Below are 15,744 nucleotides of genomic sequence, written 5' to 3'. Positions count from 1 at the left end.
ATTTATGCTACCATTTTTCTAAGCAAATAAGATGTAAAAACATGACAAACATCACATGCAAATCATAAAGTGACATGATATGGCCAATATCATCTTGCGCCTTTGATCTCCATCTTCGACGCGCGGCATGATCACCTTCGTCACCGGCATGACACCATGATCTCCATCATTGTGTCTTCATGAAGTTGCCTCGTCAACTATTACTTCTACTACTATGGCTAATGATTAGCAATAAAGTAAAGTAATTGCATGACGTTTATGTTGACACGCAGGTCATAAATAAATTAAGACAACTCCTATGGCTCCTGCTGGTTGTCATACTCATCGACATGCAAGTCGTGATTCCTATTACAAGAACATGATCAATCTCATACAACACATATATCATTCATCACATCCTTTTGGCCATACCACATCACAAAGCAAACCCTGCAAAAACAAGTTAGACGTTCTCTAATTGTTGTTGCATGTTTTATGTGGCTGCTATGGGTTTCTAGCAAGAACGTTTCTTACCTACGCAAAACCACAATGTGATATGCCAATTTCTATTTACCCTTCATAAGGACCCTTTTCATCGAATCCGATCCGACTAAAGTGGGAGAGACAGACACCCGCTAGCCACCGTATGCAACTAGTGCATGTCGGTGGAACCAGTCTCACGTAAGAGTACGTGTAAGGTCGGTGCGGGCCGTTTCATCCCACGATGCCGCCGAATCAAGATAAGACTAGTAACGGCAAGTAAATTGAAAAAATCGACGCCCACAACAACTTGTGTTCTACTCGTGCATAGAAACTACGCATAGACCTAGCTCATGATGCCACTGTTGGGGATCGTAGCAGAAATTCAAAAAATTTCCTACGTGTCACCAAGATCAATCTATGGAGAGACTAGCAACGAGAGAGAGGTGTGCATCTACATACCCTTGTAGATCGCTAAGCGGAAGCGTCCAAGAGAACGGGGTTGATGGTGTCGTACACGCAGCGATTCAGATCGCGGACGATTCCGATCTAAGCGCCGAACAACGGCGCCTCCGCGTTCAACACACGTGCAGCCCGGTGACGTCTCCCGCGCCTTGATCCAGCAAGGAGAGAGAGGGAGAGGTTGGGGAAGACTCCGTCCAGCAGCAGCATGACGGCGTGGTGATGGTGGAGGAGCACGGGACTCCAGCAGGGCTTCGCTAAGCACTACGAGAGACGAGAAGGGAGAGAGGTAGAGCTGCGCCAAGAGGGAGATCAAATCATGTGTTGGGCAGCCCCCAATACCTCAAGTATATATAGGGGAAGGGGAGGGGCTGCGCCCCCATCTAGGGTTCCCTCCCTAGGGATGGCGGCAGCCCCAAAACCCATCTAGGGTTGCGGCCACGGGGGGGGGGGAAGAGAGGGGGCGCCCTAGGGTGGGCCTTAAGGCCCATCTGGACCTAGGGTTTGCCCCCTTCCCACTCTCCACGCGCCTTGGGCCTTGGTGGGGGGGGGGGGGGGGGGGCGCACCAGCCCACCTGGGGCTGGTCCCCTCCCACACTTGGCCCACGCAGCCTTCTGGGGCTGGTGGCCCCACTCGGTGGACCCCCGGGACCCTCCCGGTGGTCCCGGTACGTTACCGATAGCACCCGAAACTTTTCCGATGACCAAAACAGGACTTCCCATATATAAATCTTTACCTCCGGACCATTCCGGAACTCCTCGTGACGTCCGGGATCTCATCCGGGACTCCAAACAACATTCGGTAACTGCGTACATACTTTCCCTATAACCATAGCGTCATCGAACCTTAAGTGTGTAGACCCTATGGGCTCGGGAATCATGCAGATATGACCGAGACATCTCTCTGGTCAATAACCAACAGCGGGATCTGGATACCCATGTTGGCTCCCACATGTTCGACGATGATCTCATCAGATGAACCACGATGTCAAGGATTCAACCAATCCCGTATACAATTCCCTTTGTCTATCGGTACGATACTTGCTCGAGATTCGATCGTCGGTATCCCGATACCTTGTTCAATCTCGTTACCGGCAAGTCTCTTTACTCGTTCCGTAACACATCATCCCGTGATCAACTCCTTGGTCACATTGTGCACATTATGATGATGTCCTACCGAGTGGGCCCAGAGATACCTCTCCGTTTACACGGAGTGACAAATCCCAGTCTTGATTCGTGCCAACCCAACAGACACTTTCGGAGATACCCGCAGTGCACCTTTATAGCCACCCAGTTACGTTGTGACGTTTGGTACACCCAAAGCATTCCTACGGTGTCCGTGAGCTGCACAATCTCATGGTCTAAGGAAATGATACTTGACATTAGAAAAGTTTTAGCATACGAACTACACGATCTTGTGCTGTGCTTAGGATTGGGTCTTGTCCATCACATCATTCTCCTAATGATGTGATCCCATTATCAACGACATCCAATGTCCATGGTCAGGAAACCGTAACCATCTATTAATCAACGAGCCAGTCAACTAGAGGCTTACTAGGGACATGGTGTTGTCTATGTATCCACACATGTATCTGAGTTTCCTATCAATACAATTCTAGCATGGATAATAAACGATTATCATGAACAAGGAAATATAATAATAACTAATTTATTATTGCCTCTAGGGCATTTTTCCAACATATGCTTCCTAATTTTAAGGTCTCTCTATTAACTAAGGTTTTTAATTTAGAACTGGGTCACCGGTTTGACCGGCTCCACAAGTTCTCAAGGATATCTTCCATTTAATTATTTTAATTAACTATGTTCTCTAATTTTGAAGTTCTCTCATTCGTTTGAGGTATTCAATTTTGGATTTGGTGTATGATTTTCATCGAGCCAACGTTTTTCAAATCAATCAGCAGCAGCCGGCCTATAAAAACATATTAACCCCGTGCACCCTTTCACCATCTAAAAAAAAGAGACACCACGTGATACTATATATAGTACCAATATAGTACATGCAGGTACCTACACGGAAATTTCCCCATATAAATATGGGTTGATTCGGATAGCATATAATCACGCCATGAAAGGCCAACCAAATAACTGTATTATAAATAAACATAAAACATATTGCATCATCTCCTCCATCCACCAAACTAAATATTCCATCAGTTCCAATATATAAGGGGTATTAGTTTTTTGGAATTTCAAAATTTTTAACTTTGACCAAGTTCAGAGTCAAAAATATCGACAACCATGATGTTAAACCAAAAAAATATGGAAATTCTGACACCGATTTGATATTATAGGTTTCCATGTATTTCTCTACAAATTTTATCAAACTTAAAGAAGTTTGAATTTTCAAAAAAGTCATACACCTTATATTTTAAAATAGAGTGAATATTTTTCTAAGAATCCTAATAATAACAACAGCGCGGCAAAGCGCGCCCAACCCTTCTAGTATATATTAAACTTTAATGAAATGCGATATGAAACAATAATGACCATGCAAAAGAGATTGTAATGAAACAATAATGAAGACATGTAAAATTGCGATGACACACATATGAAATGATATTGAAAATATGTTACCATGCAGCTTAATGTGATCATGGCACACAGGTAATAAAATGGGAGTCTGATGTCATGGGGATTCGGGATCTCCTGCTTGAAGAAGCAAGGAAAAACATGTTTATAGCCAAGCTCAAACCATGAAAGATAATTTAACGAAATGGTATGACAGCTCAAACATCAAAATGAAATCTGAATGTTATAAGTAACACATGGTAAATTAGTAGAACAAAAAATCAAATGAAATAAGTCAAAAGTAATAATTTAGTTTCATTATAGTTTCAAAACTCAAATTTTAAATTTACGTGTCCAAGATTGAACTTATTTGAAGATTTAAATACCATGAACACTAATATCCAAATGGATACATATAAGATATTTGGTTCAACAGTTATAAATGGTACAAACTTGAAAATCAAACTAAAAAGCATGGGCGAATGGGTAGTGAAATTACTTTCTCACTGCGACATGTGGATTTTTTTTTTTGCAGGGCGACATGTGGATATTTATACACTATATATATAGAACAGCAGACTCCCGTATACAGTATTGGTAAACATAATACCGTATTGGTCAAGGTCAACATGTGGATACTTATACGTATGCGAATCTCCAACTAATCCGGATAAACGGAGAGCTTGGTGTGGTATGACTATGACCAAATGCGGGTCAATAAGTTTATTAATTTCCTTCTGCCAGATGCTAACTGCCAAGTGTGAACCGTGGGAGAAGCTGCTGCCCGGTGGCCCACGACGTCTTCGCCCGGCTGAGCATCCGGCGGTACCCAGCCGCCCGGCACTTGCCGCGGCCACCCAGCAGCAAGCCGCATATCGGCGACGCCGCCTCCCGGATCTCCTCGCCGCCGGCACTGTCGTCGTCGTCGTCGTGGTGGTGTCCGTGGTCCATCTGCCACAGGACGCCGAGGAACGTGCCGACGTCGCACGGCAGCGCGAGCGGGCCCTGCGACGCGTACCCGTACTCGCGCTCGGCGTCGTCGAGGAGCCGCCGGAACAGCGGGTGGTTGGCGCAGTCGGTGCGCACCATGAACCGCTCCCGCTCCGCCCCGACGTACACCGAGAAGCGCCCGGCGGCCACCGCCGACGCCGCGCCGCCGCTTCGCCCGGTCCCGGACTTGCACCGCTCCACGGTCCTCAGTACGAGGCTCCTCCTCGTCCCCTTGGGTGCTGGCATGTTGGTCACCGTGCGCAGAGCGGTCAGCCTGTACCCCGCAGCTGAATGACGATCGAGCGCACCCCGGTTTGCAAGAGGCTCGCCAGTCGCCACTAGCATTTATAGGTAGCTACCGAGGGTAGTGACATGTGTAAGGATAGATGCTATGGCATACTTGTTCCCAAAAAACAAAAAATGCTACGACATACGTATTTTATTGATGGTCAAATTTTTTATTAACATCATCATTCATCGACCCGAGACAATTGCACTAGAGTTTATGGTCCTTTTAGGTAGCACTTTGCGGGCTTCTAATAACATATGAATACAAAGAAAAAAAGGTTTTTTTGAAAAGAAGAATTACCCCGGCCTCTGCATCAAGTGATACACACAACCATTTTATTAAAAAAAGTAGTAGCAGAAGAAAAGTAATGTTAGCCGTAGTTCCCGCTCCTATTATTAGGGGGGGAATGTACATTTTTGCCATTAAGCTAAGAACATGGGTGAAGCTAAAGAAACATCCATTGTTGAGGAAATCGTTAACTGGTAGCTGCTCGGTCGGCTGGTGAGTAGGGGATTAATGGGCTAACCGGCAAGTTAATCGGCCATTTAATTAATTAATCGGATGATTTATCGGGTAATCGACTACTCGGGAACCATATGAGTAGGGATTAATCGACAAGTTAACTAGTTAATCGGATGAATTCTTGAAAAGGGGAAACATCCATTAGGTTTAGCTCCGTTGGTTGTCGATGTATTCTTCCCTAACAGTCGATGTTAAAAACTAATACATTGAGCATTTGATGAGTTTTTTTTGGGTCCGGCTGAACCCAAAACTCTGTACCATCTTCGCCCTTGGCTAAGAGGTTTTTAGGCTAGCAAATATTACGCTAGGTGTGTTCTATCATGTGTTTATATATGTTAAATTTATTTTGTTTGTTTCAGCTACGGTCGGTCTTTACCCCAAAGAAAATACAACATTTCTTCCCGTGTGGAATACAGGAAAAACACTTTAACCTTGCATTAGAAAACTTGCTCAAGTGTGTAGTACATGTGTACCAATTTGTCACCGCTGCATGCTTAATGCCACTCGTCCTCCAGAGTTTCCTAATTAAACCAAACTGATGTATCAAGATTGGTTGCTAGACACGCGGTGGAACATATATATCGTGAGTCATCAAGAGTCCTTTGTAATTTGGCTGCGCTTGGTCACACGGCAAATCGGTATAAGGGTCGTTGTCTGACGTATCATAAGTGTGAAAAGTGTTAATCATTGTTATCTGAGACCATAATAATTGTATAAACTTGTTCTCAGATAGTTCAAACAGAAGTACGTATGATTACTGGACCTGTTTAATTTAATGTGTCCCATTCGACAAATTTTAGTTAATCTAGCGCATCTTGCTGATGCATGTATGGAAGACTCGGACGCATTGGAGTATTATCTTACCTCACCCCTTTAAGAATGTCAAGACATATTTTAGTGGCCAAGGACAAGGAGGTCATAAGAGTGAGATAATAGTTGAGAGAAATGATCATGCCATCTTCTTGCCTCACTATCTTCAGCACAAGAAAGATGTAAGTTACTCAAGTTGTTTACTCACAAATGTACAAAGACAGATGGAAGATAATTAACAAAATTAAACTAACTGCCCTAGAAAAGCTCCACCCCTTGGGACAAGATCACGGGAACGCCACCTCCCAGCGAATGGGAGAAACACAAGCAAGCTTACATCACATGATTTGGACTATGATTGAATTACAGAAATATATGGTTGATTGGAATAGGACGGGTACCATGATGAGGGATATTCGTATCTTCCTAACCCAACAGTTTAATCAGGACTTGGTTAACACTAACTGAATGATCATAAGTATACGTGAAGATCCTCTATAATCTATTTTTATGAACACTGATAGGAGAGGAACACAGTGACAGCACTGTACTTAATCAGTTTGAAAAGATGGGTGATTCATCCCTGAGAACTCTAGTTTACTCTGACCTCAATTGGTTTCCTTACTTAATCATGTCAAAGTTTCACTACATCAATCCTTAGTTGCATCTCCGCCAGATGCAACCTACACTAGGACACTAGGTCATCTAAAACAATGATATGTTGTCATTGGTTAGCTCTTGCCACATCACATCACCTAACTCTTGCATAGAGGGTTAATATTTAGGAGAGAGGTGGTTCATTATTGGTAAAACTTTATGTCGTAGTCTGCAAACCCAAAAACAAACAGAGAGATAAAGAACAAATGAGAGAAAAAAAAATAGACTAGTGTCAGATTCAACTTATTGAAATAGATGTATGTAATAGTGTTGGTTGATGGTGTGGTTGACAATACAAACATACTTACATACTACAAATCTTACATTCTTAAGAAGTTGCTCCCCACTACAAAGCATTCTCTCGACATGCACATAGTCCACATCAGCATGCACGCCATGTCATCAGTTCCGTTACTAGCTGGTCTTCCGTTTGGGCCACAGGCAACACTCTTCTTCTGTTTGGGCTGAAGCACAATGATCCCATCCATTTTATTTTTCTGACATCTCTGTTCTAGGCAGGTGTCCGGTCTCCTCCTCATATTCTCCGTAACAGCGCCTCCACTTCTCCACGACAATTACTCCCCACTTATATTGATTCCTCTCTCCCTTTTCATCTTCTCCATCAAATCCCATTGGAACGGATGGGTTTCCTTCGCTGCCTCATCACGCATGAATAACTGATGCGGTGTATCTCCTCTTTTAAGTAGATCTCTAGAACAATAACCTCCTCGGCCTAGACCCTCCCAACTATAGAGTTCCATTGCCGCAAGCTCAGATTCTCGAGGAGCGCAGCCAATTCAGTTGTTGGCCTTCTCCAGCGGCCTCGGACGCTCTGGCGCGACCACCCCTCCGCGGCCCGCAATCTGGATAAAGAGCACGGGTTCCAGCGGCAGGAGCTCGGGAAGGAGAAGCTCCCTAGGACGGTGGTGTTGCACGGGCGCCGCATGTTCCTCTGCTATGAGGTCTTGAGGAGTGGCCATCCCACATATACTCCACCAAGTCCGAAAGCCTTCCCCACCTCCTCGCTACTGCCATCAACGCCCGCAAGCCCAACTGGAAGAAAAGGGTGAACATCTCTTCTCCTCCTTCCTCTCCCTCAATTTGTTTTTTGATTGGCTTGATTTTGTGTTGTCAATTAGGATTCACACACTTCTCGCATGGTAGTCTTATTTGTTTATTTAGACAACAGGCACCAAGTTCCCAGGTTTTACTTAGGTATATACAGTGTAGGATAAAGCCATCAGTGCATACAGAAAGTTCCAGCAACGAAAGCACTTGGGCAGAAAAAGTTCAGCATGACAGGCATTACAAAGAAGCTGCATCAGCAAAGATAAAAATGAAAGCGTAGCCAGCGAACAAAAGGCTTCCAACGCCACACAACTCAGGAAGATGCTACATCCCTATAGTCCTATCCATGTCTTGGCCGAGCTCAAGTTATATAATTGTTTGTTAGAGGTTTAAACTTGACATGATCAGGTTACTGTACGTCGTATTACATCTACATATATAGCATTATTTACTTAGTTTGATATGGCTGTAAATCTTTCCATGTAAACAAAAGAGGGAAAATTAAACTGGTAACTACGGAGATATGCCTTAGTACCTTTGTATTCCGATCAATAAAATTTGTTTAGTCATCCAATAAGTTACTAAGTTGCTGTTTTGAATTGGTTGCAAAACTGAACATATTGTGTATGCTGGATTGGAATTATATACATGCCATTTTTTGTAGTTTGCTCTTGCAATCAGTAGTAGCAAGAGGATAGAAGCTTCCTAGGTGTGCAACCTATTTCACAATCCCCTCTCTGTACAAGGTTCTCCTAGATTTCTCCATTCCCAATCTTCATATACCATATATTTGTTTGGATTATTGATTCAAATTGTTATCTTCCTTGATATGTCCATATTACTTAGAAATTCGTCAACAAATCCTGCAGCAACGCACGGGGCATCCTCTAGTTATTGAAGATGCTCGGGTTCATGCGTACACGGAATTCAAAGTGGCTCCCTAAGCATTACCTATGTTGGTCAAAGACGTTCACATCACCAGCATCAGGCATGAACCACGCTTTCACACATCCCACACAAACGGCTGGAGATTTGTAACACGCGGGGGCGGGATTAAGTCTATGAGATTTTCTCACTCGTAGCGATGCTTAAGTCTATCCGAATCATGTTAGCAATTGCCATATTTTATGAAATCTGGCAAATGGATGTCAAAATTGCATTCCTTAATAGATTTCTTAAAAAAGAGTTGTATATGATGCAACAAGAAGGTTTTATCAATCCTAAAAGTGCTAACAAAATGCGCAAGCTCCAGCGATCCATCTATGGACTGGTGCAATCATCTCGGAGTTGGAATATACGCTTTGATGAGTTGATCAAAGCATATAATTTTATACGGACTTGCGGTGAAGTCTGTATTTACAAGAAAGTGAGTGGGAGCACTACAACCTTTCTGATAAGTATATGTGAATGACATATTGTTGATCGGAAATGATGTAGAATTTTTTGAAAAGGATAAAGGAGTGTTTGAAAGGAGTTTTTCAAAGAAAGACCTCGGTGAAGCTGCTTACATATTGAGCATCAAGATCTATAGAGATAGATCAAGACGCTTGATAAGTTTTTTCAATGAGTACATACCTTGACAAGATTTTGAAGTAGTTCAAAATGGAACAGTCAAAGAAGGAGTTCTTGCCTGTGTTGCAAGGTGTGAAGTTGAGTGAAGACTCAAAATCCGACCACGATAGAAAATAGAAAGAGAATGAAAAGCCATTCCCTATGCCTCAGTCATAGGTTCTATAAAGTATGCTATGTTGTGTACCAGACCTATTGTGTACCTCACCATGAGTTTGGCAAGACGGTACAATAGTAATCCAGGAGTGGATCAATGGACAACGGTCAAAATTATCTTTGGTGGAATAAGGATATGTTTCTCGGTTATGGAGATGACAAAAGTTCGTCATAAAGGGTTACATCGATGCAAAGCTTTGACACTAATCCGGATCACTCTAAGTCTCAATCTGGATACATATTAAAAGTGGGAGCAATTAGCTAGAGTAGCTCCGTGCAGAGCATTGTAGACATAGAAATTTGCAAAATACATACAGATCTTAATGTGGCAGACCCGTTGACTAAACTTCTCTCACAAGCAAAACATGCCCTTAGTACTCTTTGGGTGTTAATCACATGGCGATGTGAACTAGATTATTAACTCTAGTAAACCCTTTGGGTATTGATCACATGGCGATGTGAACTATAGAGTGTTAAATCACATGATGATGTGAACTATTGGTGTTAAATCACATGGCGATGTGCACTATATTATTGACTCTAGTGCAAGTGGGAGATTGAAGGAAATATGCCCTAGAGGCAATAATAAAGTTGTTATTTATATTTCCTTATATCATGATAAATGTTTATTATTCATGCTAGAATTGTATTAACCGGAAACTTGGTACATGTGTGAATACATAGACAAACAAAGTGTCCCTAGTATATGCCTCTACTTGACTAGCTCGTTAATCAAAGATGGTTAAGTTTCCTAACCATAGACATGTGTAAGTGCATCTAGTGCCCCTTAGTGGTTTTGGTGTATTGAAGACTTATAGGTTAAGGGACTGATGCGTTTGTGAGTGTACACAGGTCTATAAGTCTATAGGAGTTTGATATTTACAAAGAAAGTCGACCCCTAAAAATGAAGTTCTTCGACTGAAGACTTTGGATTTCTGAAGACTTTCTGAAGACTTTTGTCGGATGTGGGGTTCTGGCAAACCCTTAAGGTTCGAACATTGGGGTGCGCGTGAAGTCTTTCCCTCCCATCGATCTACGCCCAGCTCACTAAGATCTCGCGAACGAACTCGACGAACTCGCAACACAGAAAGACACAAGATTTATATTGTTCGGGCCACCGTTGTGGTGTAACACCCTACTCCAGTGTGGTGGTGGTGGATTGCCTCTTGGGCTGATGATGAACAATACAAGGGGAAGAACAGCCTCCTGAGGTTGAGGTGTTCTTGTGCGTGGCTAACTTGTGCAGGTGAGAGAGTGATCTAAGATGCTGTCCTCTCCCCTTCTCTTTTTCCTTCTATGGTGGTGGATAGCCCTACTTATAGAGGCCCTAGTCCTCTTCCCAAATATTGAGCAGGAAGGGAGCCAACAACGATGGGCTAATTTGAAGGGGGACATCTAGTACAAGCCACCCTGACAAAAGGTGGTCTGCGCCTACGAAAGGCTCTGGTGGTGATGCCGTCTTGGGCTCCACGATGACCTCCATCTTGTTGTCCTTCCGGTCTTGGTCTTGTTGCACCAAAATGGCAACCTTTGCCTGATGCCTCGGTACTCCTCTCCTGCGCTAGTTTCCTTAGCACCAAAGAGGAAATAAGGACGCTGCGCGCGTTGGCGCCCGCCTGGTGTCGATCGTCATGGCTCACGTCATGAGAGCCTCATGAGGTTCGCGTCGCCTTGATATCTCCGCTCCTCGTGAGCCTGCCTGACTAGGCCGCCCAGGAGGAGGTCTCGTGCTGTCCGCCTCGCGAGGCTTGGCCCCTCGCGAGGGTCTTGGGTGCCTTGTTGGTGAAGATGGGACGTACGGCCTGCTGGTTCAGCCACGCAGCAGGCCGCAGGCAGGCAAGTCTGGGGACCCCCGTTCCCAGGACGTCGACAGTAGCCCCCAGGCCCAAGGTGCGCTCAGGCTTGGCTTCGCGGCGAAGCCAAGGGCCAAGTACGGAGCGCCACGGGCCCCAAAAGCCTGTGGCCTCGATTGACGCATGGCGGGTGATTGGACGTGGGCGTCTCTGCTTCCCCATGCTGCCCTTGAATTCACTGGGCTATGCGGCCTGCCTCCTCATAGTTATTCTTCCTTTGCCACGCCTGGCTCTTCCAATCTCCCTGCTTCCTTGACGCCCTGCTCCGCCTTCTCAATCTGACCTATGTTCCGCCCGCTTCACCGCCATGGCGCCAAAACAAGCCGAAAAGGGGAAGAAACCTCTGTCCTTGCCAAACGCACCTCCGTCCTTCGAGTCGGCGCTCGGCCGGCCTCGGGTGCTCAACGACGAGGCCATGGACAAGGTGTGCCCCATGCTTGCCTCCAGTTTCAACTAATGGGGAGAGACGCCGGCTTGGCCTGCGTCTCGCACCAGCATGGCTCGAGCAGTTACCGAGGTTCCGATCTTCATTGATGCCCTCTGGGCTGGCCTGATTCCTCCCTTCTCCGCCTTCTTCAACGCGGTGCTTGAGCACTATCAGATCCACATGCTCCATCTCGATCCTCAGGCTGTGACCCTTCTCACCGTCTTTGCCTTCGTGTGCGAGGCCATGGTGGGCATCGCCCCCTCCGTGGCACTCCTCCTCCACTTCTTCTCGTTGCATCTCACCGGTCCCCGGCAGAGCTCAGGGTGCGTGGGCTTCCAGGCCGTGGCTGCGACGGCAGGCACGGGGATTGACTTCGAGCTCCCTTCATCCACGAGCGAATTTCGTACGCGATGGGTGTTTGTTGACGCCGGCGTGCTCAACCCTCTGCTCCGAGCCCCGGTGGGGCCTGCTATTCCAAACTCCGGCTGGGGTCATTAGAAGCTCACGAGCCCCTGCCTTGCCCCTGTCTGGGCCAGGCTGAGGTGGTTGAAGGACCTTGGCGTGACTGCGTCCATGGTGGTGAGGGAGTTCGTCAGGCGTCGAGTTGCTCCACTTCAGCGCCACTCTTGCCCGATGTGGGACTTGCTCAGCAGACATGACAACATGAGGTTTCAGGAGGAGGGGCTTCCTCTCGCTGCTCGACAAATAGTGCTCACGGTCCTATCAGGTGTCCCTCTGCCGGACGAGATGCCTAGGAACAACTGCATGTTGTACCGCTGTGAGAACAAGGTCATATTTGCCGTGAACATGCCTTCCTTTGATGAGTGGGGGCCGCGCCCAATCGGCTTGGTGGGGCCCCGCGAGAACCCCGTCATCGTGGTCCCCTTCTTCGCCGCCGGTGCCGGGCTCGCCCCAGGTGACGGTGCGGGGGAGCGAGCCACGACGGGGGCCGGCGGCTCAGGTGCTGAGGAGCACATGCTGGGTGGTGATCCGGGGGCGTCGTCCTCGGGGGCCTGGGACCCCCCTCCCGAGGCGTCGATTGCCGAGGAGATGCGGCGTGTGGCTCCCGAGGCTGAGGCTCCAGGATGAAGGAAATATGCCCTAGAGGCAATAATAATGTTATTATTTTATTTCCTTATATCATGATAAATGTTTATTATTCATGCTAGAATTGTATTATCCGGAAACATAATACTTGTGTGAATACATAGACAAATTAAACGTCACTAGTATGCCTCTACTTGACTAGCTCATTAATCAAAGATGGTTATGTTTCCTAACCATAGACATGTGTTGTCATTTGATTAACGGGATCACATTATTAGGAGAATGATGTGATTGACATGACCCATTCCATTAGCTTAGCACCCGATCGTTTAGTATGTTGCTATTGCTTTCTTCATAACTTATACATGTTCCTATGACTATGAGATTATGCAACTCCCGTTTACCAGAGGAACACTTTGTGTGCTACCAAACGTCACAACGTAACTGGGTGATTATAAAGGTGATCTACAGGTGTCTCCAAAGGTATATGTTGGGTTGGCGTATTTCGAGATTAGGATTTGTTACTTCGATTGTCGGAGAGGTATCTCTGGGCCCTCTCAGTAATGCACATCACCTAAGCATTGCAAGCAATGCAACTAATGGGTTAGTTGCGAGATGATGTATTACGGAACGAGTAAAGAGACTTGCCGGCAACGAGATTGAACTAGGTATTGAGATACCGACGATCGAATCTCGGGCAAGTAACATACCGATGACAAAGGGAACAACGTATGTTGTTATGCGGTCTGACCGACACAAGATCTTCGTAGAATATGTGGGAGCCAATATGAGCATCCAGGTTCCGCTATTGGTTATTGACCGGAGACGTGTCTCGGTCATGTCTACATTGTTCTCAAACCCGTAGGGTCCGCACTCTTAAGGTTTCGATGACAGTTATATTATGAGTTTATTAGTTTTGATGTACCGAAGTTAGTTCGGAGTCCCGAATATGGTCACGGACATAACGAGGATTCTCGAAATGGTAGAGACATAAAGATTGATATATTGGACGACTATATTGGGACACCAGAAGTGTTCCGGAGAAGTTTCGGATAAAACCGGAGTACCGGGGGGTTACCGAAACCCCCCGGGGGGTTAATGGGCCTCATGGGCCTAAAGTGGAGAAGAGGAGGGGCGGCCAGGGCAGGCCGCGCGCCCCTCCCCCTCTAGTCCGAATTGGACAAGAGGAAGGGGCGGCGCCCCCCTTTCCTTCCTCTCCTCTCTCCCTTCCTTCCCCCTCTCCTACTTGGACAAGGAAAAGGAGGGAGTCCTACTCCCGGTAGGAGTAGGACTCCTCCCTGGCGTGCCTCATCATGGCCGGCCGCCCCTTCCCCTTGCTCCTTTATATACGGGGGCAGGGGGGCACCTCTAGAAACAACAATTGATCCTTGAGATCTCTTAGCTGTGTGCGGTGCCCCCCTCCACCATAATCCTCGATAATATTGTAGCGGTGCTTAGGCGAAGCCCTGCGACAGTAGAACATCAAGATCGTCACCACGCCGTCGTGCTGACGGAACTCTTCCCCGACACTTTGCTGGATCGGAGTCCGGGGATCGTCATCGAGCTGAACGTGTGCTAGAACTCGGAGGTGCCATAGTTTCGGTGCTTGATCGGTCGGGCCGTGAAGACATACGACTACATCAACCGCGTTGTTATAACGCTTCCGCTTTCGGTCTACGAGGGTACGTGGACAACACTCTCCCCTCTCGTTGCTATGCATCACCATGATCTTGTGTGTGCATAGGAATTTTTTTGAAATTACTATGTTACCCAATAGTGGTATCAGAGCCTAGGTTTTATGTGTTGATGTTATATGCACGAGTAGAACACAAGTGAGTTGTGGGCGATATAAGTCATACTGCTTACCAGCATATCATACTTTGGTTCGGTGGTATTGTTGGATGAAGTGGCCCAGACCGACATTACGCGTACGCTTACGCGAGACTGGTTCTACCGACGTGCTTTGCACACAGGTGGCTGGCGGGTGTCAGTTTCTCCAACTTTAGTTGAACCAAGTGTGGCTACGCCCGGTCCTTGCGAAGGTTAAAACAGCACCAACTTGACAAACTATCATTGTGGTTTTGATGCGTAGGTAAGATTGGTTCTTGCTTAAGCCCGTAGCAGCCACGTAAAACTTGCAACAAACAAATTAGAGGACATCTAACTTGTTTTTGCAGGGCATGTTGTGATGTGATATGGTCAAGACATGATGCTAAATTTTATTGTATGAGATGATCATGTTTTGTAACCGAGTTATCGGCAACTGGCAGGAGCCATATTGTCGGAGTAATGGGCCATGGGTAGGCCAACCCGAGCCCCATGACCTTCCAAGACATCGGGGCAGGCTGCGCCCCTCAAGACCACAGGGCGAAGAGCCGCCTCCTGGGGAGTCTACGGCAAGGCGGCCGACTGCCCGCTCACGGCCGAGTCCCAGGGACGACTTCCAGAGAAGCCGGCTTTGGGGAGTCGGCCGACGACTCCAACAAACCGGGACCTCATCGAGAGGGACGGGGTGGGGCGTGGCTACAATAAAGCCCACTGCCCGCCCCTTACCAAGGGCAGGCATGGCTACAGCGTGCCATACTTGGGAAGATCTCCCCGCGGCGTGGCACTGTTGCCCAGCCGGCCCTGACATCAGCACCACTGTACCTAGTCCTGCGCCCATGATGGCTTGTCTGTACGGCCTGGAGGCAGCAGGGCCCACCAGCCAGCGAGACCTTGGGAGACGGCGGGGGCACCACCAGTTGGACCCAATGGGAGTCGGCCCGGGGGAGTCGGCCGAGCCCTCCCTCGGGCCCATGTGCCATTAATCAAGAAGAGATGGGGAGTGGCCACAGTGATCGCCCGCCAGGCGGCGGGGCTGTTGCCATGACCCCATGACCAAGCTTGCATCATCAGGAGCACGG

The 15,744-nt window shown here is 46.9% G+C and overlaps 1 protein-coding gene across 1 annotated transcript; it reads right to left on the bottom strand.

Moving 5' to 3' along the window:
* Positions 1 to 3,934: 3,934 nt before the first annotated feature.
* On the bottom strand, positions 3,935 to 4,753 carry LOC125554899 (auxin-responsive protein SAUR50-like). The gene has a single exon (XM_048718280.2). It carries the CDS (start codon positions 4,684 to 4,686, stop codon positions 4,198 to 4,200), a length of 489 nt encoding a protein of 162 aa, XP_048574237.2. The 5' UTR covers positions 4,687 to 4,753; the 3' UTR covers positions 3,935 to 4,197.
* Positions 4,754 to 15,744: the final 10,991 nt, after the last annotated feature.

The sequence above is a fragment of the Triticum urartu genome, chromosome 4A (assembly GCF_056163025.1).
Source record: "Triticum urartu cultivar PI428250 chromosome 4A, HENAU_Tu73, whole genome shotgun sequence".
NCBI lineage: Eukaryota > Viridiplantae > Streptophyta > Magnoliopsida > Poales > Poaceae > Triticum > Triticum urartu.
The sequence above is the reverse complement of the archived record's forward strand: the minus strand, read 5'-3'. Positions and strand labels throughout refer to the sequence as shown.

Bases quoted from the DNA above. Each gene is read 5' to 3' on its own strand.
- LOC125554899 (XM_048718280.2), bottom strand. From the start codon at position 4,686: ATGCCAGCACCCAAGGGGACGAGGAGGAGCCTCGTACTGAGGACCGTG.